The sequence below is a fragment of the Artemia franciscana genome, chromosome 4 (assembly GCF_032884065.1).
Source record: "Artemia franciscana chromosome 4, ASM3288406v1, whole genome shotgun sequence".
Classification (NCBI taxonomy): Eukaryota; Metazoa; Arthropoda; class Branchiopoda; order Anostraca; family Artemiidae; genus Artemia; species Artemia franciscana.
Genome location: NC_088866.1, coordinates 11654479 through 11681927, shown reverse-complemented (window position 1 = coordinate 11681927; position 27449 = coordinate 11654479). Strand labels below are relative to the sequence as shown.

The 27449-nt window shown below is 35.3% G+C and overlaps 2 protein-coding genes across 4 annotated transcripts in view; both read right to left on the bottom strand.

The window, feature by feature from the left end:
• LOC136025993 (uncharacterized) overlaps positions 1 to 27449 on the bottom strand; it is a 72758-nt gene that overhangs the window by 39920 nt on the left and 5389 nt on the right. The window contains exons 1-3 of one of the 3 annotated variants that reach the window (XM_065702134.1): positions 8315 to 8342; positions 4314 to 4593; positions 1117 to 1293 (exon numbers count right to left, since the gene is read on the bottom strand). In XM_065702134.1, coding sequence (XP_065558206.1) covers positions 1117 to 1293; positions 4314 to 4589 — 453 coding nt within the window. In that variant the 5' untranslated portion in view covers positions 4590 to 4593; positions 8315 to 8342. Of the gene's footprint in view, positions 1 to 1116; positions 1294 to 4313; positions 4594 to 8314; positions 8343 to 27449 lie in introns of those variants that run through there. The other 2 variants (XM_065702133.1, XM_065702135.1) reach the window with 2 other exon arrangements.
• LOC136025698 (uncharacterized) lies at positions 13975 to 27443 on the bottom strand. The gene is made up of 2 exons (XM_065701677.1): positions 27377 to 27443; positions 13975 to 15086 (listed from the first exon to the last, which is right to left on the bottom strand). The coding sequence occupies exons 1-2, from the start codon at positions 27441 to 27443 to the stop codon at positions 13975 to 13977; spliced, it is 1179 nt and encodes a 392-aa protein (XP_065557749.1).

Below are 27449 nucleotides of genomic sequence, written 5' to 3'. Positions count from 1 at the left end.
TCGAAAATACTAGCCGAGTAGTTAGCGCGCTATGCTGGCAGTCATGTGTCCGTGAGAGCAGGGGTTCGAGTCTTCATTTCGTTGATTTTTTGGCATTGAACAGTGGTGTGAGTGGAAAGTCAGTCGGTGTCGACTTTGTCAAATCTTGTTTTCTTTGTCAGATCTTGTCGTCTTTGTCAAATCACCCAAGGATACAGGACCTTGATCACAGAGCTATGTTTTCGTGGTTCTTAATTTGATATTTGTATACAACCATAGAAACTACCGGAGGTCCGCTCGGTAGTAGTCAAAAGCAAAGGTTATAACTTAATATTTGCTAAAACAATTCTTTTTAGTTGTTTTCAGTCGGAAGCTAAAGCTTGCCATGCAGAGCAATTTATTTTGATTACATACCAATTTACCTTCCTTATTTCTGATCCCTGTGTCAGTAGCGTCAAATCACCCCGTCAAGTCGACACATCTCCAAATAGGTACCTGGAGATATCTGGGGGAGTAAATACGGGAAGCGTCGGATGACTTGCCCCCAAACCCGCATTTCACTACCGACCAAAGGCAAAGAATCGGAGAATTGGTTCCTATGCTAGGCGGATCATGGGTCGAAAAAAGTTGTAACTTTAAAAGAAGTGGGCAACAAATCTAGGAGGGGGGTCTACGCACGAAACCACAAATTTGTCTGGTACAGAGTACGAAGAACTTGCACATATATTCAAATACGACCTATGTACATTATTATTTGCATTGGGTAGTTGTGGTGAAATTTAAATTTAAAACATAAGGACAAAAAAATTTTATATTTAGAACAAAAGACACATAAAATTGCTCTTATTTCCCTTTTTTTTATTATTCAAAGCAACATATTTAAGTCAATACTGTTAAAATAGTTACCAAGTCCGCCATATGAAAATTATTTTTCATAAACCTACAGAACAATATCACACAAATGTAGGGCAAGACATCTATAACTAGGGTAGGCATCAGAATTGACTTCCCCTTCTTTTTTGCAGTCCTGATTAGTAGCAGCAGCTACCTTGATTGGTCAAAATAGCAACACCTACCCAATCATGCGCATAATAGGGTTTGAAACTACAAGTAACGGAGCAATGGAGACATACTTACGTCTTGAAGGGACTTGTACCATTTCAAAATTATTTTCCGAAATTCAACTTCCCTTTTTCTACCAGGTAATAGCAAGACATCTTTTAATTCAGTTTCGTTTCCATCCACATCTGACTGCTCCATAAGAAAAACGAATACAACTTCAAAAGTCTTCAAACTTGGTTTCCGAAATAAATCCTGCAATTCATGGAAATTGGTTAGCTTTTTGTGTTGCCACTTTTTTACATCTTTCGCTTTAATTCTTATTATTATTTTTTATTTAAACTATTTCATCGTAAATTTTTTATTTTTATAATCGTATTTAAATTAATTAAGGCAAATCTCATAACTACATCTTTTAATTCGTAGTCACGTTTTGTTCAAACTAGCTTCAGTTGCACGACAAAAAAAGAATAAAAAGAGTATAAATCGTGGCTGCCACGCCTAAATGGTGCATTTTTAGACTTCCGAGACAGCTGCCAAAAACTGCTTGCCATTCTCAATGATATTTTCCTAATACCAAGATTTAGCTAGAGCCAACTTGAGCGAATCAGAATCTTTCATAGAATTTTTAGCCAATCCGAAAATTCCATGAAAAATACTGATTGGCTCGAATTAGCGCCACCTAATATCAGCATTATTAAATCGCATCGTGAATGTGTCTTAAGCTATCCTCAAAAGGAGGATCAACGGCATAATGTAAACCAGGAGGATTAAAACGTGATAGAACATTCATTGTCCTAATGATCATCCCTTTAGTAAACGGTTTATGGTAATATTCTCGAATGTGTCAAAGCGTCAGATACGAACTTTAGACGTGACAGTGACAAACTGTCAAAAGACAATAACTCCAGTCTTGTGTTTAAGAACTTGGCATAGTTTTTTTTCACACAACCAATTTGACAACTTAAAACAGGTTCTAACTTTATCAAAAAGCGCTATTTATAAGCTATATAAAGAGCAAAGAATATCAATTAAAAATTCATTATTTGTCATTTTGTTTTAACATTTGTTAGGTACTTGGTTCATTTCATATTGATTCACTATTTATCAATTTACTATTTATTTTAGCATTGTAAATGTATATTCATTACGATTATATTTACAATTAAAATATTATAATAATATTATATTATAATTATACTATTACGATTATATTTGCACTTGTAAATATACAAATTTTTATTTTACTATGATAATATTAACTATTTACAATTATTTTTTTTTAGATACCATTATCAAAAAAAGAGCGTGACTATTCTGCATAAAACGAAACTTAACATTTTCAGGGTTTAAAAATAAATTTTATTAAACTTCTTACGACCACCATTCGTTGAGGATTTACACAAAAAATCTATAAAAACTGAATCACAAAACTGGATAATGTGACTCAAATTTTAGTTTATAAGGCTTACACAGAGTCAATGAGGTTGAGATGATGATGACATCTTCCACTACCTTATATGTAGTGAATACAGCTCCACAGATGCAGCCATAAGATGGGGTATGTGATCCACCATTCTCAAAGTCATTTAAAAAAATGGAACAAATCTTCATCACAATTTGGACAATTATTCTGGATAAAATGGCGCCAGAACCACTATCTTCAGAATCTGGACAGCCAAATTCCTACACTGGACAACCTACACTAGAAGCTGGACAACCAAATGCCTACACCCAAATTAAATATAATTTGCTGGTTTAAAAATACTGCCAATTGGTATAGAAAAGAGCTTCTGATAAAACCATCCTAATTTCCTTCAATGTGCATTAGTTGGCCAGACTTGAAGAGGCCACTAAACATTTATCTACAGAAATTTCGCATTAATTCACTAACACCAACAGCCACTCTGAAGCAATCTTTAATATATCACAGAAAATATTTGATACAGATATAACGCTTTTAGAAATTAATTCAAATATCAACTCTTAAAAGCCTTTGATAGTCCTATTCACCTTGATCAAATAATTTCTTCATGAATAGTAACAAAAATGTGTTCAGAGAACGATGAGTAAGACCTCTGAATAGGGAACCAATTGGTATATTGAATTGTGAAAAATAGCGGTTGCAGCGCCATTTTGTTGTGAATAATAGTCCAAAATAACCAGAATAATGTGCTACACGAATTTAACTTGTGAACCCCGTTCACAGCCCTAAACTAGAGGGAAAAGAGTCACAAGAGCTTTAAACTATGGAAAAAAGCATGGGACGTATCGGTCCATTTTCGGTACAACAAATACAAGTGCTACAGTCATAACTTAAACTCAAAATGAAGACAGTCCTGAAAAAAAATATGATATATATTTTTTCTTATTATTCAAAAAGGGCTACAAATAAAATGATCATATTTATTAAAAAATAAAGCAACGTACTCGAAGCCTGTTCCAAGAACTTGGTAGTCCAAAATATACAAGTAGTATAATTGTCAAGTTGCTTAGAAATTAGTCTTTCTATGTCAAGTCTGTGTTTCTCGGCTCTTCAGACAGCCTAAAGCCTATGAAAACGTATAAAATGTGTTCATGCAACCGTGTTCAACATTATAAAGTTAAGTCTCTCCTAGAGAAAATAAATAAAAAGTGGTAGAAACGTATATTTTCAGCTCAAAGAAAGGGACATAATGAAATGCGCAAAAAAAACAAAACAAAAAAGATGAACCTTTGGCAAGCTAAAGCCTACTTTGATTGGTGGTGGAGAATGCTTCTACAATAGTGAATAGAAAAACAATGAGTAATAAATACAACAAGCTATGATATTTAGCAGTTTTTCCTAGGGCTTTTGAAAGCTTAAACCCATGATTCCCAGCATGGGGCGCAGGCCCCATCAGTGGAGCATGGCAATATTTTGGTAGGTCATGGGCAGGACGTGCACCTTTCGACTGACTATACTTAATTTAATTTTGAAAATTAATTAGTCTTAATTTTGAAAAAATACATGTGAATAAGGTCACATTCGAATGCCTTTAAAGAGCACGAAGATACATGATAACATTCTAATGACGTTACACATTCTATAAAATAGAATAATAGAAAGCATAGAGAACGACCCAAAAAAAGGATACCAAGTTAATGTCTCTAAGCTTCCTCCAGATAAATACACGTAAATTTTTGCTTAACAAATATAAATATTACTGGGGGGAGGGGTTAGAATTGCCTCGGCGGGACATGGCCCAAGATCGGATGGGAATCACTGGTTTAAACTAATATATCCTTTTCCTTACCTTCTTTAGGTCGATTCGATGTTTCTGCGACTGTTCATCAAACTGAAATCCCAGTAGACTCAAATTTGAAAATAGAAGCTTATCGTTTGATCTAGGGTACACAGGTCTTTGTCGAGATCCGGCGGCTGTTTGTGCCACCTCATTCTGTTGGAAGGTTTGATTGAAAGGGGTGGCTGGAGGTTGATTTCTCCTCACTAAAGGGGTAACTAGAGGTTGATTTCTTCTCCCTCTTGGCTGGGTTTGACATAGTTGTGGCGCCTTGGGTCGCTTTGACATGTTTCTAAAACAAAGCCGACATGATAAAAAAAAATCATGCAAATAACCCAAGATTTAGATTTAAATATTACCAATCAATGTTATTATTTTCCCAGTTTTCATTGTAAACAGTCGATGGAGATATCACGATCCCGAGAATGTGCCGCACTGAATGAAAGTGAGTTACAAGCTCAACGGGACAGCTTGTAAATTTTGAGAAAGGTAGCTCCAACTTTCATATATATATATATATATATATATAGAGTGCCATATGAGCTCTTAGCTCTTGTTATTAGTAATAAATATGCGTATCTTACGAATTAACTTAAGTAACGAACATCTATATTTGTATATTTTTATTACGTATATCAAGGGTTCATCCCCTTGTCAATACCTCGCTCATTACACTAAAGCTTGAATTTTGTCCCAGGTCTTTAAGAATGACCCCTGAATCACAAAGGCCATACAATAAATAATTGAAATCACTAAAAATACTTTTGTGTGAAGAGCGAGGTATTGAGGAGGAGACAAACCCCCTTATTTACCTAATTATTTTTGTTCGTTTCAAGTTGTAATGCTGCTCTGTACTTCGAAACGAAAACTTTTTTTTTATTTATTTTATCATTTTTTTAATAATGCTAGAAAATCCTGCGCCTCCTTCATGGGAATTCTCTTCACTCATGATAAATTCCTCCATGGAACGATCCTCCCACGATACCCCTCCCCCTGACCCCCCCAACACGAAAAATTCCCCCTGAAAACGTAAGTACAATTCCCAATAACCATTATTATACCAGACCAGATTAAATTAGAAATAGTCCTTCCCTCGATTCGACCATCTAGGGGGGAGTGGGGGACGGTTATTTCGGAAAAATTAGAAAAATGAGGTATTTTTAACTTACGAACAGGTGATCGAATCTTAATGAAATTTAATATTTAGAACGATATCGTGTCTCAGAGCTCTTATTTTAAATCCGGAGCGGATCCGGTGAGATTGGGGGAGTTGGAGGGGGAACCCTAAAATCTTGGAAAACGCTTAGAGTGGGGGGATAGGGATGAACCTTGGTGGTAAAAATAAGCACAAGTTCTAGATACATAATTGAGATAACCGGAACGGATCCACTCTCTTTGGGGGAGTTGGAGGGGAGGGTTAATTCTGACAAAATTGGAAAAAAATGAGGTAATTTTAACTTACGAAAGAGTAATCGGATCTTAATGAAATTTCATATTTGGGAAGATCTCGTAACTCAGTCCTCTTATTTTAAATCCCGACCGGATCCAGTGTCACTGGGGGGAGTTGGAGGAGGGGGACCGGAAATCTTGGAAAACACTTAGAGTGGAGAGATCAGGATGAAACTTGGTTGGAAGAATAAGCACAAGTCCAGATACATGACTGACATAACCGGACTAGATCAGCTCTCGTTGGGGGAGTTGGGGAGGGGGATAATTCGGAAAAATTAGAAAAAATGAGGTCTTTATAACTTATGAACGATCTTAATGAAATTTGATATTTAGAAGGATCTTGTGCTTCAGAGCTCTCATTTTAAATCCCGACCAGATCCGGTGACACTGGGACAGTTGGAGGGGGAAACCAGAAATCTTGGAAAACGTGAAAATTGATGCATCTTTATCTTACGAACGGGTGATCGGATCTTAATGAAACTTCATACATAGAAAGATCTTATGTCTCAGATGCCCCATTATCAATTCGAATCGGATCCAGGGACATAGAGGGTTGGAGGGGGAAACAGAAATCTTTGAAACCGGAAATCTTGAAAAACGCTTAGAGTGTTCTAGATACGTAAGTTCTAGATACGTGATTGACATAATTAGAACGAATCCGCTCTCTTTGGGGGAGTTAGGGGTGTGTGTGTTAATTCGGAAAAATTGAGGTGTTTTTGACTTAAGAACAGGTGACCGGATCTTAATGAGATTTGATATTTAGAAGGAACTCATGTCTCAGAGCTCTTGTTTTAAAATCTCGTTCAGATCTAGTGACATTGGGGGGAGTTGGAGGGGAAAACCGGATGAGGTATTTTTAACTGACGAGTGGGTGATCGGATCTTAATGAATTTTGATATTTAGAAGGACCTCGTGTCTCAAGAGCTCTTATTTTAAATCCCAACCGGCATTAAGCCTCTGATTTTCCTTTTGAGTCAGTCTATTGACTCTTAGAATTTCTCTAGAGCTCATGCTATATGAGCTATTGGCTCTTCTGACCTCATCACAAGTGCCATATGAGCTCTTAGCTCTCTTTTTTGATGGGTAAGACTAAAACTTGATGAATCTTGTATATTTAAAATCAGCATAAAAATACAATTCTTTTGAAGTATCTATTGGTATATAAATTCTGTTTTTAGAGCTTCAGTTTCTATTGAGTCGGGTCGCTCCTTACTACAGTTCCTTACCACGAACTGTATGATTACAGAAAATAAATAAACAACGCGACACTTTATAATGGGCGACTATCATCGCAGAACTCTGGAGTTAATGATTACAAACTTAAACCATTAAATATTTAAATAAAAGTTTATCAATATAAATTCTAAATAGATGCTCTTTTATCATTATAACATTAAAATGAAAATCCTAAACTTCCAGGAACTGATATGATTATATTCGGAGCAATCAATTTGGCTTCATAAGGCTAATATACATCTATACTTATATACTTATATCTATCTTATATCATAAGACATACATCTATACTTTCGTCATAAAGTTTATCTTTTCTTCATCTATACTTTCTATACTTACTTATTAAATCACGTATCGATTCTTCATTTCAAAATTTCACTTCAACAAATAGATTAATTCAAAAATCAAAAGGATTCATTTAGGAGTGTCACATAGACATCAATTTTTTTTATGGATAGCCCACTTCCCGGCACTCGGTGTTCGACACGGAGCGCCAAGTGTGTCACAATTTTATGCATGTTTGGCAGTCTCCAGAACATATGGCACAGTTTCACTAGACTTGGATCGTGGCACCTGGTGCATGTGATTTCTGAAAGTCGTTACCCCTTGCAATTTTCTATGTTTGAATGACATAGAACGGAAAAATAAAGTTTCGACTAAAAAAGTGGCCTTTTAAAATAGAAACATAGGATTCGCAGTCACAATTGTAATATTTTGAGACATATGGTTTTCATTCTTTTAATTTTGATTATTAGTTGTGGTGGTACTATTATTTTTATTTTTACTATTGGCGTTACAATTAGTTATTTATTTATTCTTTCTGAAAAAATTAATTTTCCAAAAATAAGTTTGAAAGTTAAAGAGATAAATTAAACCAAAGGTGAGCAGAAATAAAGTCATGTAATAATTCAAATTTAAAGGACAAATTACTCTTAACGAATAAATGGCAAATTTTAATGAAAATAAATTACAATGAATAATTAAGTCAAACTTAAAACGAACAGAAATTACCACAAACAGGTAGGGCTAATGGCCCCCTAAGCCTTGTAAAATCAAGATTATTTTAAATGATTAAAATCAAATTAATTTTTATTAATTCTAATAAGAATGGTTGATATGTTCAAAACTGGATTTGAGACGTATGAAAACAAAGAAAGGGAATAAAAAATGAAAAGAGAAAAAACAAATAGGTGAAAAAACGAGGATTTTATCAACCAGTAGATAAATATGAAAAACAAGCAGATATTTCGACAAGGACCTCCGCCAAGTCGTCCTCAGTGCTCAAAGAAAACAAAAAAAAACAAAAAAAAACAACAGCAAAATCTAACCTTTATAAGTGAACTACACGAGAAGAAGACAGACACTGACTCAACCAACAAAAAACCAAGTTTAAATCAATGAAAGAGAAGTTACCAATTAGATTGAAAAAGTATCCTTTGCCTTGCAACAGATTTCGCCTGTCTACAATTTCGGTTTTCATTAGATATGCGGACAGGTTGTCTTAAATTAGACTGAGCGAAAGTATTCATAGAGTCTTTTAATATTAAATTATTATAAATTGGGCTTAAGGAAATATCTCCCGTGTCTCTATTTATAGCCAAATTTCTATTTATATGTTTTTTATCTCAACAGCCTCTTTAAAAGATTGCGGTAGACCATTTACAGTAGATATTAAAGTTGTCTCTTCAAAAAGAACTAAATGGGCAGGATTTTCGTATATATGCTGGGCCATAGCTGAATCAAAGTTGTCATTTTTATTTTCCAATCTCAGGGACTTATCTATTGAAATTTTGTGTTCTTGCAATCGTTCGCCTAGTTGTTGATTGGTCCTTCCAATGTAAAATTTTCCACATGAACAGGGGACTCAGTAGACACCACTACCTAGTATAGGGTCCGTTTTATCCTTTCCCGAGTTGAAAAAATGTTCAACTTTTTGTTCAGTTTTAAAAGAAACAGAGATTATGTTTTTTTTAAATTTTTTCCAAGTTTCTCGCTGAGTTTTGAGACGTATGGTAATGTAGTGAAAGTTTTTTTCTCAATTGCCAGTGTACCTGAATCAAGGGGGACGGGCCCTGTTTTATCTTTTTTAATCGTCTATCTATTATATTTTCAATGAGGTTGATTGTGTAGCCATTGCAGAATAGAATATCTTTAACATAATCTAACTCGGATTTTACATGATTACGTGAACATATTTTTAGAACCCTGTCGACTAAAGAAATTACTACCCCTCTTTTTACACAAGGAGGGTGAGTTGACGAGAAATGTAGATACCGATCATTATGGGTTGGCTTTCTATATATAGAAAAATCCAGGCTAGGAATATTTTTTATAATTAAAACATCCGAGAAAGGGAGCTTTCCTGAATCTTCCAGTTCTATTGTAAATTGAAGATTCGAATCAAAAGAATTCAAATGTGCCAAAAAAACTTTTAGAGAGTCCTGACCATGTTCCCAAACAGCAAGAATATCATCAACGAAACGAAACCAGAGAGAGTGTTTTAAGGGGATAGATGGATAGATAGATACTTTATTTCGTGATTAAACCGAAAACAGGCATTTCACAGAAGAAAAAAAAAACACTACAAAAAGACAAAAAAAAGAGAAAAAGAGTACACACTATCTAAAGCAAAACATAAACACTAACTAAAAGTCAAGTCTCTTTGTGCGGGATAAAAATCTGTTTACACTAGTCCGAACTCTATAATCAGCGATAAAGGAAACGGCACACTTATTTCATATTCACTTAACTCGAACTCCATTGCTACACGTGCTCTACAATAAACAGGGCAATCAAATAGAAGATGACTACATGTTTCCATTAGACCGCACAATGGAGAGTCAGCTTTCCCGATCCTATTTAAAAAATGAAGCAATCTACTATGACCTGTAATAAGCTGTGTTAATCTACTATTTGGGGGAATTTTTGATGCACAGATAAGGTCATCCTTATTTTCAAAAAAGTTAGCCGGCCATGTGCTAACAGAATTTTCAAACTCATCAAACCATTTTGCATACAAAAACTCATTTAAAGATTTACGGTTAATATGAAAGGGCTGAAATACACCAAGGTCATTAAAAGAAAGACCCCAAAAATTTGCAATAATTTGGTCAGTATAATGGCTATGATGTGCCGAATAACTAATTCCATTCAAGGTAGGACTCAAAACCCTCGGCCAATTTTGAGGTCGACCATCTTTTCCGTATCTTAGTATACTTAATTCCAATGCTCTTAAATCCATTGGAAGCACTCCTGCGGGAGCGGTTACTACATGCGTTTGAGCTGTATTGAAAGATTTAGAAATTATGATCATAGAAGATCTTTGCGCCGACCGTAGCATTCGCTGAATATTCTTTTTTCTCAGTGCAGAGATCCAAATAGGACACGCGTATAAAATATGGCTTTCGATAACTAATTTATATAGCATCCTCAATGCATGTGGATTCAGGTTCCAAGTACTCTTGGCTACCGTTAAAAGACGAGCAGAAAATTGTTTTGCAGAGTTAATTTTATGTCTAACATGGTCAGTCCATAATAACTTTCTATCAAGAATAACACCCAAATATTTAACCTTATTTTTAACAGGTATCTCAATTCCATCGTACATTAGCTTTACAGTCGGAAGCTGATGCTTCCTTGAAAATAAAATTGCTTCTGTCTTAGATTTGTCAAACACGAGCTTGTTATCTGCTGACCAAATTCGGAAATACGAAAATACCCTTGATGCCAAGGATTCTAAAGTTGATATTTTACTTGATGTGATAATTGCACAAACATCATCAGCATATGCCTGAATTTTTACATTAGGAATATTTATTTCTAGAAGATCATTTATATTAACCGACCATAGCAGGGGGGATAATATTCCACCTTGAGGACATGATCGCTCTAAAATGTACGAATATTCACCCTTATACGTAACAACTCTATCAGAAAAGTAACTATAAATTAAATTTAAAAGCCCATCAGGGCACGATTTAGCCTTTAACTTTTTCAGTATTCCAGGGTGCCACGCGGAGTCAAATGCGCCTTTTATATAAAAAAATATGCATAAAGTAAAGATTTTTTTCTGCATATTCTCCTCCGCCGTGGTAACAATACCATCACTTGCATCAATAGTACTTTTCCCACTACGGAAGCCAAACTGCAGGGGCGAAAGCCAACTATATTCATTGCTAATCGCAATCATTCTATTCGCAATGGCACGCTCATATATTTTACCAAGATTTGAGAGTAGGCTAATCGGACGATACGAAGCTGGATTGCCATCATTCTTTTTACCATTTTTTTAAAACTATTATATTTGCATTTTTCCAACTTTTCGGGAAGTATGAAATTTTTAAGCAACTATTCACTAACTTTACCAAACTAGGAGCAATGACATTAATGTTTTTACTTAGTGCTAAATTTAGAATTCCATCTGGGCCTGGGGCCTTCGATGGCTTTGAACCTTTAATTATTTCTTTTAATTCATTCAAGGAGACTTCGGTAACACCTGATGTGCTATTAATCAAAAAATCTGTAAGTTCTGCTCTAACTTCACCATGGTAATTACTATCAGTTGAATGATCGTCCTTTAAAAACCACTTATTTAGCAATACCTCCCCGGCTTCCGTTACAGAGTTAGTCTTACTGCCGTCATCTTTTGTTACATGTAGTGGCTGAACAATGGCATTACTATTTTTACAAATTTTGTGGATTGTATTCCATGGATCCAAATTCGGTTTATCTGCACAGAATTTATTCCAGTCACTCTTTTTAGCATTTAAAATACCCAGTTTATAATTTCGAGAGAATTGCAGGACTTAAATATCCGTAGCAATCGTCTATACCCTTTTCTAAGTTCCGATAATTCTGTAGTCCACCACCGTGAATACTTTTTGGGAGAGCCACGACTCACTGGAGTTGATTCATTGGTAGCTTTTTGTATTAAGGCTGTTAAAGCATCTACAGCTTTATCTATTTCTTCAGCATCCGTAGTAGGGAGGGAATATAAACTATCTATTTCATTTAAAATAACGTTGCTAAAAACATTCCAGTTAGTTTTTCTGTAATCATACTTGATGTTATTACAAATTTCCACGATATCTGCCTCAAAAACTAGGTTAAACTTGATATACAAGTGATCAGATAAGGATGGGGGGTCATTTGTCACTTCCCAGCTGTCAACAAATTTTAGTAAGTTTAGACCACTGCTGTGACGTCGGGGCTCGAATATGAAAATTCATACGTTGGCAAATCTGGGTCATTCAGTACTACTAATGATTTCCTGGCAACAAAATCCTCAATGGATTTACCTTTCAAATCGGAATAAGTATTATTAAGCCACAGTGAACTTTTGGCATTAAAATCTGCCCCCAAAACATAATTTGAATAATTTCTAAGACTATCTATACTTGCTAAATAACTATCTACTGAGCACAGGGATGGAGGGCAATACATGGATGAAACTAGAATAGTTCTACTTTTAAGATAAACAGACACTGTAACACATTCATTGGTCGAGATTTCGTAGTGTATATCACATTTTAGGGATTTATGGACAAGTATAGCAGCACTATAGAATCTTTTCTCAAATGTTGTCTTTGAGAAGGTATTGTACATATTCGGCACACACGAAAGTTTACCAGATTTATTAATGTAAGGCTCTTGAATAAGCACGACATCAGGGCATATGTCAACCAGTGTTTTTTCTAATTGTGCCGCTGCAGCATAACAATGTTGTAGGTTAATTTGTAGAAACTGCAAGTTATTCTTATACGTATTTACATGAGACGTGTTCTGCATTCATGCTACATAATCAATATTCTTTTTTAATTGTTGGGTTATTTCTCTAGCTGTTGGACGATTTTTGTAGTCGTACGATGGATGTTGCTCACGATTGAGCTGTCGCTTATTGCAAGAACGGCAACTAGGGCGACTACTGAAGGATTTAGTACATTCATTATAGTCATGATTACCCATACACCAAGAGCAGGTTAAATCGCCCTTACACTCAGACTTCTTATGGCCGAAAAGACAACAATTGGTGCATCGTATAAGGTTAATGTAATCTTCGCATTGTAGGCGAAGAAATCCAAAATTGAGGCCTCCTCTTTTTAAAATTTCTCCTCTGATTTTTGGACTCATTTCTAATATGACGCTGCAACTTTTCCTTTTTCAATAATAGTTACCACTTTCAAGGTTTCTCCAGCAATAACAAGTTTTTCCATATCTGGATTACTGTGTTCTATAAATTCTTTGCACTCTGATTTATTTTTGATTATAGGAGCACCGTTCACAAGCATTCTTGGCAGGCGTTTTTTTAATTCCCTCGAAAATCTTGTTTTGAGTTAAATTCAACAATGATTTTGCCTTCTCGCCCATGTTTGATATTTTTAGCAGAAAATTTGGTGGAATCTTCTCTGGTTATTTTACTAATGTCTTGCACTATTTTTGCCGATGGTTCTCTCTTTTTTTTATGATCTTTTGCTGCATTACTGCTTGGCTCAAGAATAATACTAGAGGTTTCAGGACCTTTAACAACACTAGAGTAAGATCTACAATTTTTAAGAGAGGATGGGGCCATTGTATCTTTATTTTCCAATTTTTCGTATAATTTGATTATATTTTGAAGGTTATCGTTCTTGTTGCGCAAAAGTTTTGCATTTTCTTCTAAAAGCTGATGATATAAAGTTTGAATTCGCTCACAAATATCGAATGCGTAATCCCTCCCTCCTGGGATTTTCTTTACCTTGGCAAGAATTCCTTTTAAGGCACCGATTAGAGTACTAAAACTCGTTGCGTCTTCTGTGCTTAACTGCAAAAGAGTTTCTTCAGCAGCTTGATTATCGGAAAATTCTTCCATTGTTAGAATCAGAATAAAACACTAGCAAAATCCTTTCATGGCAAGGGATATATTTCTTCACTCGAGACTCTTAACAGGATTTTCACCAATCCGTATGAATCATGTACAATATTATCCGGGTAGTTGTTCATAGTTCAAAAGCTAGAACCAAACTCGTTTTAAGGGGAAGCTATTCAAAGAAGACTGTTCTATGAAATCCATGTAAAAATTTGCCAAAAAAGGAGACAAAACAGTGCCCACGGGCAGGCCCTTGACCTGAAGGAAAAAATTTTCTCGAAACCTAAAATATAAAGAGAACTTGTTGCAAAGACGTACAAGCGTCATTATTGTGTCAATTTCCAAGGTTTTGTAATCTGCCCAAGTAGAATTTTCCTCTAATTTTCTTTGTAAGGCCTGTTCACATTTATGGACATCGCATGCAGTGTACATGGAAATTGCATCAAAACTAGATAAGATAGTTTTTTCTGTTATACTATGATTTTTCAGCTTCTCAAAAAGATCTATGGAATTTTTTATATAAGATTTCTGTGTTGTTAGAAGATACTTGAAAATTGTAGCTAAGAATTTTCCTACGCCTGTAGCTGGAGAGCTATAACATGCTACAATAGGACGCAACGGAGTATCCTTCTTATGAATTTTGGGTAGACCATAAAATTTTGGGGCTGAACAACCTTCTGGGTAAAATTTTCTGTACATTTGAGGGGTGATTAGTCTACTGTCTTTTAAAATTTCTAATTCTTTCCTCAACTGCTTGGTGTATTTATCTGTGGGATCAGTTTTTATTTCTTTATAAGTATTTTTATCCAATAAAAGGCTATTTATTTTATTTTGATAATCTGCAGAATCCATAATCACAACTGTGTTTCCTTTGTCCGCTCTTGTAATTACTGTATTTTTATCTTTTTTCAATTTTTGGAGGATTTTAATTTCTTCCTTTGATTGAGATGTAAGCGACAATGACGGCTTATAATCAAGAATACTCTTTACTATTTCCCCTCGTAGTAGGTCTGGATTTTCAACTTCACCATGAGAGCTAAAAATACCGGACTCCACACTCGTAATAATTTCTGATATATTTACGTATGTCTGAGCCAAAGATCCTTTTGATAGAATACTTAGCTCCTTGGGTGTGAAAACCTTGGAGGATAGATTTTCCAAAGGAGAGCCAGGACAAAATCTAGGAAGGAAAATCCGTGTTTGTTGAAAATGTTGAAATTCGAGTTTCGAAAATTTTTCTGATAAGCGGGTTTTCGCTAAATTAAAAAATGTAAATTAAATTAAAAGATTTGAGGATAAATGGTGTTTGTTTTGAATTACATCTGGCTTAGATTTGAATTATAATGCATATAATACTACCCATTTGCGCCAAATTTGACATTTTATGTCATTAATTTTTTTTTGCTCCACGCAAGGAAAAGCTTGGCTTGATTTTTGCTCTTTACTTTTGTACACATCTTTTTTTCCTAACAACCACAAAACCTTGGTCGACTTGAAAATCGGTAAACCATCGAGCATCAACTACAGTGTGCACTTTGACAGTTATGAATCATGTATAACAAGCCTAGCACAACATATAAGCGAAATATGTTGAGTATATGCTAACGAAAACAGAATTCAGAGAGCTAAACAAGCTTACGTACAAAATATGACATTGAAAGAGGTTAAGATAAAAATGGGTGACAATCATACTGCCAGGACGTTGTTTCAGAAGGGAGAAAAGCGACTGACCATTCATTTCCTGTTCCTTATATTGTTTTAGCAAAATCATATGGAAAAGTTTTCTATTGACCACCATTATGCCTATCCAAAAGACGTTAAAGAACCACCAATGTCAGACTTTTAAAAAGACGGGTTTATGAATCCTCCTAAAATATAATCCACAATTCTTGGAGCCTTATGAAGGTATCAGTTTAGCAGCTCCACTCTACATAAGGAATCATGATAAAAACAAATTCTTATAATATGCCTAGCACATTCACCCCGCCCTCCTAACCAGCAAATATTTTACAAGTTAGACAAAAACTGAGGGGGGTCCAAACCCGTTCGCACTCCACCCCCCTCCGCCTTTGGATACTACCTTATTTCTCATGCATTTCTGTTTCTTGATTCCGTCAATATTGTTTCAATTTACGGGTAGGTTATTAAGTTGAAACAAAAGACTAATACATGGCAAAATATATTTAACATTTCTAATTTGGAATATAAATTCACAAATTAGTGGAGATGGGGGTATTGAAACTGGTTTACGCATAAATCTTTTGCCTACATTTTTTAGACATAATGTGTAGTAAGAATTATTTTTTATCATGTTTCCTTATGTAAAGTAAAAATGCCATCCTGATACACTTATGAAATACTTATTACAAATTTGAGGGTATTAAAGAATTTTAAGAATAAATGCAATGGACAATGTAACCTCAGAACTAGTAAAATCAATCATTAAGTGACATTAGACATTACAATACTCCTGACTCCTTAGAGGCAATTAAATAAAAAAAAAACAATTTTTTTTTTACTGGAAGTAAGGAGCGACATTAAAACTTAAAAAGAAAAGAAATTACTTCGTATATGAAAGGGGCTGCTTCCTCATCAATGCCCCGCTCTTTACGCTAAAGTTTGACTCTTTCTCTCAACTCTACTTTTCTAAAACAGTAAAAAAAACTTTAACGTAAAGAGCGGGGCGTTGGGCTAGTTGGTTCAGAAATTTTTGCGGGAATTAGGCCAGTTTTCCCGAGACAAACTTGTTCATATCTGGCCCCGATAGATAAAATGTCTTGATTCGTCCATAATAAATTTTGCAACAAATTACCATTCTTACACAATGTTTAGTAACGATGTCGACCTCAAGGGTGCTAATTGATCTCAATGGTAATTTAAACTCAACCGGCATGACGAGTGATCAGTTCGGTCTTGAGCTCATTCAAAACTTATTGCAATTAGCACTGTGAACACGAGGTAGAACAGTTTCTAGCACATGATAAGCAATCACTTCCTGGGTGAACTCTCTTTAATGTTATAAACAAATTGAGTTCAGTTCTAAACCAGCTGCAGTTTCAAACAATTAATAAAGCGGAAATAGTTGACTAAATCATATGAATAAAAATAGTTGGCTACATAGGCCTCAGTTCCAAACGATTGACAGAGCTCCACGAATTCACCTAAGTCATTCATCGAAAATTACTATCAGTTTCGGCTACCAGATGGCTTTCGATGGAAAGTACAGTTGTGAAATTCCCCGACAGCGATCGGCCTTTCTTTTATTCTTTGTAGATCAAGCAGCTCGGCCAAAAAATGACGGGATAAACCTAGCCAAAGTCAACGAGCTCAATTCTCACCCGTTGATCCATTTTGCATTTCCTAGATTTTGTTTTGAAAAAGCTAAATGCACTGAACGTAAATTTTCAGAGTCCGGCAGTGCATATCCACACTCTTCTGAAAGATGTTCAGATGGACAACCAAAGCGTCATGAAATGTTTTGTGAACAACTGTACCATGAACTGGCAGGGCTGGATTTAAAGCTGTGATGCTTCTAGGCCCAAACGTTTTTACCACTCCATTTTTGCGATATTTTCGGGGAGAAGCACAAAAATTCGGTGATAGTGGAAGCACTGTAAAGAACGCAACTGATGAGCCAAAACTAATGAAAGAGAGGGGTGATACCGAACTCTCTGCTGCCATTCTTGGGAGACATCCGATAGTCTATAAGTTGCCACTGAATTCCTGTGTTATTTCAAAATCACTTTTCTGTGAATAGACAGGTCGGCATGGAGTGAAAATTGCACTTTGATGATAAATACTATCAGTCTAGTTTTTGTTAAGAAAAAGATCACTCGGTGATCATTTATTCCCCCCCCCCCTGACATTGTGCATAAAAAATTTGTTTATATTCTTTTTTGTAACGTTTTTACGAGTAGGACAAACTTTTCGGGGTGGGGGAGAGGTTCAAACCCCTTAGCCCTCCTGGATACAGCCTTGGGTACTGTACACCCTTACGAGGCTTTGAGCAAAAAGGTAGAGTCTAGTTCCACCGATTGCCAGATTTAAAATCTGCTGGGTAAAATAGAGACAGGATTTGAAGAAAAATTAGATCAATCGATTCAGGATTGTTTGATATCGACGATCAGAACGATTTGTTCAAACGGACTATGGTGAAATTAGTGAACCCAGTCTGTTCTGGAAACAATAAAGTTGGTAAAGTCGGAGCTTGACGACCTTTCTTGGAATTTGTCAACCTTTTTTCAACACTATGCTGTCGTACTGCTGTCTGTCATAATCTTCGGCAGAATCTGAAAGATAGTTCTCTGACTTGAACAATGTCAAGATAAAGCTGCGAAATAGACTTCAAACAGAAACAATGGCTGGAGTTCGCAAGTATAGCTGTGATAGAAGTAGAGAAGCAAAATGGAAGCTGGAAGAGGGGATATTAGAAATGTATCAAACATGGAAAATAAAGGAGCCAGATAGAAACCAGGAGAAAGGTGTTCTTGTCAGAAATGAATGATAATTTATCCTTGTCTATTTCTATTAGCTTTCTAATAGAGTACCGTTTACAAAAATGTCATTTGAGAGAAATTCGTAATTTACTCTTTGCTGACAGTGATACCAACATTGATAAATCTTGCCATAGAAACGCACCAACTACCCATAACATGCAGATTAACGCCAAAGTTAATTTTGGCGTTAATTAAAACATTCTGGCCTTAGGGAGGCATAGGGATTTTGAGCCATACTCATTTTAATTTCTGCTCGTTTTGAGTTCGACTTGGTTATTTATTGTACTTTCTGTTCGTTTTGGGCTTCAATTGTTTATTAATGCTGATTATGGGAGTAGAGCCGTAGGAGTAGAGTTAATAGTAATAGTCATAGCTTTCGTAGCGGTAGAAGTAGTTTTATGAGTAGAAGCAGTAGTGTTATAATGCAAAGATTGTCTTCTGGTTAGTTCAACATCCCCCCAAAAAGCATTGTAAGTTTCAATTTCACATACGAAACTGTTGCTAAGATATTGCTGATACGCCCTTTTGACAAGTTCGAAGTTTGCCTCTTTTGTTAGTTAGAATTTGCCATCACCATTCTCTCAAATTTTACCTTCATAGACTTAGCCTTAATAGCACTATTATCACAGCAGTTTTGATGGTAAGTAGTTGTAGTGTTAGTGCTGTATTAGTAGTAATAGTAGTAGTAGCAGTGGTAGCGACAGTATTAATAGCAGTAGTAGCATCTGCTTATTGCCTTTTGGTCAGTTGAACCTTGCTTTCATAATGCCCCAGAAGTTTCACCTTGACACATTAAGCCATTCCAAAAATATTGTTGATGTGTGCTTTTGACACCCTTTTGATGCCCTCTCCACCTTAATACTATAAGCCTAACAAGTTGTTGCAATTGAAGCAGTTTAGTAGCAGTAGCAGTATTAGTAAAAGTAGCAGTGGTATTAGTATTAGTAGTGACATGCATATATTACCTTTTTGTCAATTGATCATCATCCCCTTTAAGTATTCTCCAAAAGTTTCAACTTAATACCCAAATCAATTCTTGAGATATGCCTTTTTGACAATCTACATGCGCATAGTGTGTTTTGATTTAAATCAATTCCCTCTCAATATTCTGTCAAACTTTCAACTTTCTACTTGTAGCCTTAATTGTTTGAGTATCATAGAAGTAGTGGTACTACTAGAAATAGTAGTAACAATAATAGTGTATTATTAGTAGTAGTAACAACAGTAGCAGCAGTATTAATAGCCTTAGTAGCAGGTACATTTTGCCTTTTGGTCAGCTGAAATCCCACTTATGATGCCACTGAAGTTTCCTAAAAAATATTGCTGATATGCCCATATCAGCAATCAGTATACTCATAGTACGTTTTGATTTAGTTGAACACACATGAGAAGACAATCAGGAGAAAAAACATAAGTAGTAACTTTAGTGATAGTAGTAATAGTTCTTTTTCTGGCAGCAGAAGCAGCAGTAGCATGCAAATATTACCTTTTAGTCAGTTGACCATCTCCTTAATCATTTCCTGGAAGTTCCAAATTAATATACTCAGGAATTCCTGATTTACACCCTTTTGACAACCCATATGCACAAAGCACGTTTTAATTTAGTTCAGCACTTCCCTGAATATTCCCTGAAAGACTTATCTTAATGACCTTTGTATTTTGAGAAAGTAAAAGTCAAACATGCATAACTTTTCTCAATTATATACACTACATGTAAACAATGAACAAATTGCATAGCTTGCAGCCTTTGCCCTGAGGCCTTGGGGGGGGGACTTACACCCCTAAACGCATAATTACTGAGCCTTTCAACAATGCTGAAAACAACTGATGTCTCAAAACTTCGTTTGGATGTTTGTTTTGGGAAATAATGGGCATGGGGGAGGGTTGGTTTCTCTCAAATTACTTTGACTTTTAAAAAGGGTACTATAACTTACAATTCAAAATTAAATGAGACCCACCTTAATTTAACACGACCAACTATTCAATAAAGCCTCATACATCTCCGGGATAAACTTATCTGAGGCAAATACCGGAAGCGTTTTTATTTGTTCTTTGGATGATCTTGAACAAAATTGCCGTCATACAATTTCTATCAGATATGTTTGGTGAAAAGAGGGGTAGTTGGGGGGGGGGACTAGTTGACCTTCACCACTTTTGATTCTTAAAAGGAAACTAGAACTTCCAATTTCGACCAAATGAGTCACCTCTAAAGTTTATGCAGCCATCCTTTCTACATAAACCAGAAAAATCCCAGGGGCATAACTTACAACCCTTGCCCTCTGGCTCTGGTGGTTTGTATCAACCCAAAAATTCTTTTATACAACCTTTGGACTATTTTGAATAAAAGACTGTTTAAAAATTCATATTAGATGTATTTTGGGAAAATACAACGTGTGGGGGGATAGCTGCCTTTGGATTACTTTGACTCTTCAAAAGGACAATAGAAATTCTGATTACCAATCCAATCAGTCCCCTCTGAAGTATATACGACAACCCTTTCCACAAAAACCTTAGATGCCCTCAGGACATAACTTACAACCCTTGCCCTGAGAGCAATGAAGGTAGGGGTGTGTTCCTCAAAGACATGGTTTCCAGATGCTTCAACTACAATGAACAACACTGCTATCTCCAAGTTTTCACTGGATGTCTTTTGGGGAAATGGTGAGCATGTGAGGGGGGAGGGGCTGGTTTCTCTCAAATCACTTTTGACTCTTAAGCCCAATCTGAAGTTCATACAACCACCATTCAATGAAAAACCTTATATGCCCCCAGGCCATGACTTACAACTCTTCTCCATGGCAATGGGGATTGTGTCAACCCTAGAGGCATTGTTATATGTTCTTTGGACTTTTTTTGTAGCAAAATTGCTATCTCAAAACTTCAATCAAATTCGTTTGGTGAAAAGTGGGGGGATAGCTGCCCTCCATCACTTTTGACTCTTAAAAGGGAACTAGAACTTCCAATTTTTAGCAAAATGAGCCTCCTCTAAAGTTTATACAACCATCCCTTACATAAAAACCTTAAATGCCCCAAGGCATCATATAAAGTCCTTCCCCCTTTCAATGCCAAAAGCTTTGTTATGTGATATTTGGACTAGCTAAAATAAAATTCCTATCTCAAAGTTTCTATTAGATGCATCTCAGGACAATATGATGTGTGTGGGGGGGGAGAGAGTAGCTGTCTTCTGATCAGTTTGACTCTTAAAAGGGCACTAGAACTTCTGATTACCAATCCAATGACCTCCTCCAGGTTTTACTTGACCAAGATTTCTATAAAACCCTAAATTCCCCCAGGGGTATTAACTTACATGCCTTTGCCCTGAGGGCTGTGTGGTTGTCTTCTACAAAGACATAATGTCCAGATATTTCAATATGTTGATAAAAATGGCTATCCCAAGACTTTGATTGGAGGTGTTTGGGGAAATAATGGAAATAATGGGGTGGGGAAATAATGGAAATAATGGGGTGGGGAAATAATGGCATTTGTACCCCTATCACTTTCAACTATTAAAAAGAGCACTAGTCCTCTTATCTTCCAATTGAATGAGCCCTTTTTGAAGTTTCTACAACAATGCTTTCTAGAAAAAACCTTAGGCTATATGCCCCCAGGGTATAACTTACAACCCATGCAATTAGGGCTGCGGGGGGGAAGGGGTTGTCATCCTCAAAGACATAATTTCTGTTTCTTTCAACTACATTGAACAAAATGGCCATATCGAATTTTGATCAGAAGCGTTTGGGGAAATAATGGGCTTGGGTGGGGGTATTTGCCCTACAATAACTACTATTAAAAAATGCACTAGCCCTCGTAATTTACTATCAAATGAGCTCTTTTTGAATTTTCTCCAACAATGCTTTCTATAAAAAACCTTATATGACCCAAGGAAATAACTTACAACCCTTGCCCTGAGGGTTGTGGGAGGGGGGGGTGTCATCCTCAAAGACATGATTTCGAGGTCTTTCAACTACGCTGAGCAAAATGGCTATCTCAAAATTTGGTTTGATATGATTAGGGAAATGGTGGGCATGTGAGGGGGGTTAGTTGCCCTCCAATCACTTTTGACTATGGAAAAGGGCACTAGCCTTCTCAATTTCCAATTGAATGATTCCTTTTTAGACTTTCTACAATAACTCCTTCAATACAAAGTGCCCTGGTCTAAGAAAAAAAAATAGATAATATGTTGTGCCAACACTGTTCTTAACTTAGGCAGTACTATTGTGCTGCCTAGAATGAAAACCTTCAGGAATGGATCCAGAACATTTACTATACCTTATGAAAGTATTTCAAATACCGACCTCCTCCTGTTTCCTCTTCAATGGGTTCAAATGTTTGATGAACTTAGAAAAACTTTGGGCTATAAAAGCGAAAATTGGTAGAAATAAAAATATACAGCACAAACACAGAAAAAAACAGCACAGAAAAAGGCCCAAGTGAAGTATATTGAGCCTCATATATTTGCCAAATAGCAGCATCAATTCATGCACATTTAGGAGTGGGAGGAGGACAAAAAAAAACCAAAAGCCGTTTTTCAACAAAATTGCCCCAAAAAGATTTTTCCAAAATCTAGGGGGTATATGCCTTCTACTAGATTTTGTTATTTTTGTGTTTGAAAACAGCCTATTCTATGTTGTCTTCTAATATAAACATTATTAAAACAAAATGCTTGTGACATTTGATTCTCTAATCAACAATATTTATAATTATAATAGTCACTACCATGACACATGTTCACACCCTTTCTTCCCTTTAAAGGGCCAGATATAGCCCTTGACTATATAAAAAAAACTACAAGAAAAGATTATAATAGCAAAATTCACACTTCATAATATGCAGAAAATTTATATTAATCTGACTTTCATGTTGCATTTGATCTTTGTTCATATTTTTATGTGGATAAAATATAGACTAGGTTAGAAATAAAATTCACATTTAACAAACACATGAAATGATTCAAGCAATGAAAAACAGAACAAATTATTTAGGGCTACACATGGCCCCATTGTGAAGATGCATAAGCATGACCATAGCAACCACCATATTTAGAAAGTATTGAGTTGGGAAATAAAATTTCATATTCTACCATCTGGCCAGAAAATTTGGAGTTTTTTGTTCTAATGCTCAGCTAGTTAGAATATGAGCTCACTATTCAATGTGAATTTGTTTGTTCTTTCCAAATATACTTATTGGTTTCTTTGCATATTTCATGTATTTTTCAATGTATAGTGAGGAGGGTAGGTCTGTCATTCTTTTCAATTTTTCAATAAAAATACCTAAAAAGCAATATTGAATGAATATACTAAAAAACAACACTTTCAAAATCTAGGAGGGAGAGGCAAGAACATTCAGAGGTCATAGCCCTTCCCCAGCACAAATTGATGCTGTTGAATCTCAGACAAATATTTTGTTAATATACGTCTTTTAGGTTCACAAATTTTAGGTTCCTAATGTTGGATATGGCATAGATAGTTGAAACTGATCTCATTAAGATTGGTTGGCTACAGTCTAGGAACTTATTTTAACATTTATATTTAAACAAAAAATTACCTTTACATCCTAGCCTATTAACATACAGTTATTCTGCTTCATAAAACTTTCTGTGTACTGAATGAATCCATGATTTAGAAAAATTGCTTTAAATTATACATCCCATGTGCTATCATTTTCTATGTTTAGGCTTAAATTAAATGTACATGACTAGGCTCCACTGTTAACTTTCATGGTATTTACAATTATTAGGTGTTGTATACTATAAACAGATTCAAATTAATCACACATTTATTTAGAAAATCAAGACAAATTTAATGGCAAATCAATCTGCCTTCTTGGTGGTAGCATAGAGATTTTATATTGATTTATCTGTTGAAATGGTGACTAGCCATCCTATTACTATACATCTTATCTTAGCTTGTATATACAGGGTAAATTACAAATTTATCCATCAGGAATGTGGAATAAAGTGAAGCAATACACTTTTAGGAATGAAATAAATAAGTATATTTGACTATTTTAAGGTAGTTTTTGCAATTTCCTAAGAAGGAACAAGACGTCAGGGTACTACTTTGGTGGTTTACATCCTCAGAAGGAAACAGCATCAAATTTTAAAAACAATTTTTAAAATTTCTGAAATACTTACTAATATCATTTCCAGAAGCATTTCACTTTCCCACACCCTCCCCCCCCCTAATGGTCAAATATATAGCCCATATTACATATTTTTCATGAATGCTTCCATTGTTTAATTTGTTAATGTTTCTTAATTGTCATTAAATGCATTTAAAGAAAAGAGTCATGCATAGAAAATTCATGGAGAATATGTAATATGGGGTGTATATTTGACCATTAGAGGGGCAGAAAGTGAAGAACTCTAAGGAAAGATATGAGCAATTATATCAGAATTGTTTTAAAATTGTTCTCAGAATTTATGGTGTTTCCTTGTAAGAGAGTGAATCATAATTATATCACTTTAAGGATCCATTAAAGGGCTTTAAAAAAATACAATGAAAGTAGCAGTTGGAAAGAGCCTAAAAAGATACATCCATGGGTGTGTTCACCTTCTACCAAGCTAAGTAATGAAAAAAAAACTCCAAATTTGTCTCTGGTTGGCTAAAATGCTTAGCTTCTCTTTTTTTGTAATAGTGATTCAGAAGAGGCCATAGAATCATCTATTGGCTAGTTTTTTTCTTTAGCAGAGGACATAAACTCCATGATTAATGGTACCATATCTCAAAGTCACTCTACAAGGTTGTTTGTACCCTAGTCATTGTACTGATTAGGTAAACTTGAGACAAGTTTACTTAATCTTGAGATAAGTTTACCCCAAAGCTGTCAAGGAGAAAACAGCTATTAAGAATAGGGACAAAAAAACAAAATAAATGGGAGAACAAAGACCCATAGCTCCAACCAATCCTATTGTTTACAGGTCATTCTAGTAAATTACATTTCATACAAGAGTGTTGAAATGAGCATTAATAGTAAATATATTTAAGATTCCATAACTGACATAGGGGCAAGGTGGACATACTACTTTATCCCTTTTTCATGCTCTTTCAAATCAATTCGCTTGTACAAGCACCCCCCCCCCCTGATGGTCCCATATTTACCTTAAAAATGGTAATAGTGTGGAATCACTCCTCCTCACAGGAAAAACTAGAAAATCCTGAAATCAAATTTTTAAAACTATAAAATACTTACATGATTTTAAGCAGCATTTCACCCCTCCCCCCCCCCTCTAAGAAGAAAATATATAGCTCATTTATAGCTTGTAAAGCCTACCCTACTATAAACAAGAATAAAAGTTGAAATTTGTTAGGAGTAATCACATATTTATATTAACAGTAATATAGCATAAAATAAGAGTAGAAAATTAGCTATAATGCACAATATGCTGCATTACAGACAGGGGGAGGGTGGAGCTAGGGGCAATAAAATATGTGCAATGGACATATTAGTCTGTAGAACCAGCCCTGAAAGTATCATATTCTAAACTTAACCACTTCCCAAGATATCAAAAAGTAGCTAAACTAGGATTTTATTGCCAACTTTTACATCTAATTAGTTTTAATAGATCTTTTTTACTTTAAAACATAGGCCTTGAATTAAAGCAATAGACAAGGTAGCCTAATAAGTTACCTTTTGCAAAACATATAAACAACTCAAGATGAAATTTGCCACAGAAGTGATTATTGAATTTGAAAAAATCAAGGTAAAATTCTAGTTTAGTGACTTCTTCCTATCTTGAAAAGGGGTTAGGTTAGGACAATGAAACTTTCAGGGATGGGTCTAAAGGCAAAAGTATGTCCTGGGAAGGTATTTTGAAGTATCTACCTCTACTCTCTCTCCCTCTAGAGGGTACTGACCTTTGATGACCTTTAAAAATATGTGTGATATAAAAGTTAAATCTTTCAAAATAGATCTTCTGCATGAATGAAGTAGAACAAAATTGTTTTCAGCTTCACAACTTTGCTCAATCCTAATTTATAAGGTTTTAAAGATATGTCAAAATACAAAATTTTGAAAAAAAAACACTGATATGGATCAGAATTCTACTCAAATAACAAGAATTGCATTTTGAGAACTAAAGGCAGAGAGAAAGCAACTGGTAACTGAACATTAAGGTATAATGTTTTTTTTTCTTCAAAATTTCAATAGGTATAGACCTGTCATGTAGACAAATTCCAGTGCCAAGTAAAATTATATTTTAGTGACTTTTGGCTATCTTGGAGAGGGGCTAGGTTTAGTTAGGAAAATGAAACTTTTAGGGATGTGTCTAAAGGCTAAAGTATGTCATGTGAAGGTATTTTGAAGTACCTACCTCTGCTCCCTCTCCCTTTAGAGGGTCCTGTCCTTTGATGACCTTTAAACATATGTTTGTTGTAAAAGTGAAACCTTGCAAAATAGATCTTCTGCTTGAATGAAGTGCAAGAAAATTATTTTCAGCTTCACAACTTTGCTCAATCCTAATTTATAAGGTTTTAAAGATATGCAAATACATTCCTAAATTTTGAAAAAAAAAAACATTGATATGGCTTGGAATTCTACTCAAATAACAGGAATTGTATTTTCAAAACTAAAGGCAGAGAAAAAGCAACTGGTAGCTGAAAATTAAGGTAAAATGTTGTTTTATCAAAATTTAAATAGGCATAGACTTGTCATGTAGGCAAATTTCAGGACCCTCTAGAGGGAGAAGGAGTGGAGGTGGGTACTTTAAAACATCTTCCTAGGATATATTTAGGCCTGTAGACACATCTCCAAAAGTTTCAATTTATGAACCTAACCTCTTTCCAAGATAGCCAAAAGTCACTAAACTAGAATTTTACCCAGGGACCTCTAGAGGGAGAAGAATGGAGGTGGTGCAATGTTGGGACCCAGCTAAATACCCACCCCTGCTTGCTGCCTGTGGTTATTGCATAGTGCTTATTTATTGCTTGCTTTTCATAGTGCTTATTTATTGCTTGCTTTTGCTTATTGCTTTATTTTATAGGTGCTTGGGTTTCCAATTAAACATTAAACAGAAGAATTGTTCATGGTGTCAGAACAATGGACCCATCTACACCCTCTCCATTCATCAACTGGAACCAGCCTAACTTGGAAGATGCCTGGACAAGGTTCTCCAAGCATGTGGAG

Excerpts from the sequence above, each read along its gene's own strand:
- LOC136025698 (XM_065701677.1), bottom strand. The coding sequence starts at position 27,443 with ATGCTTGGAGAACCTTGTCCAGGCATCTTCCAAGTTAGGCTGGTTCCA. Across the intron at positions 15,087-27,376 it reads AGTTGATGAATGGAGAGGGT|CGAAAACCCGCTTATCAGAA; the intron begins GTAGATGGGTCC and ends TTTTTAATTTAG.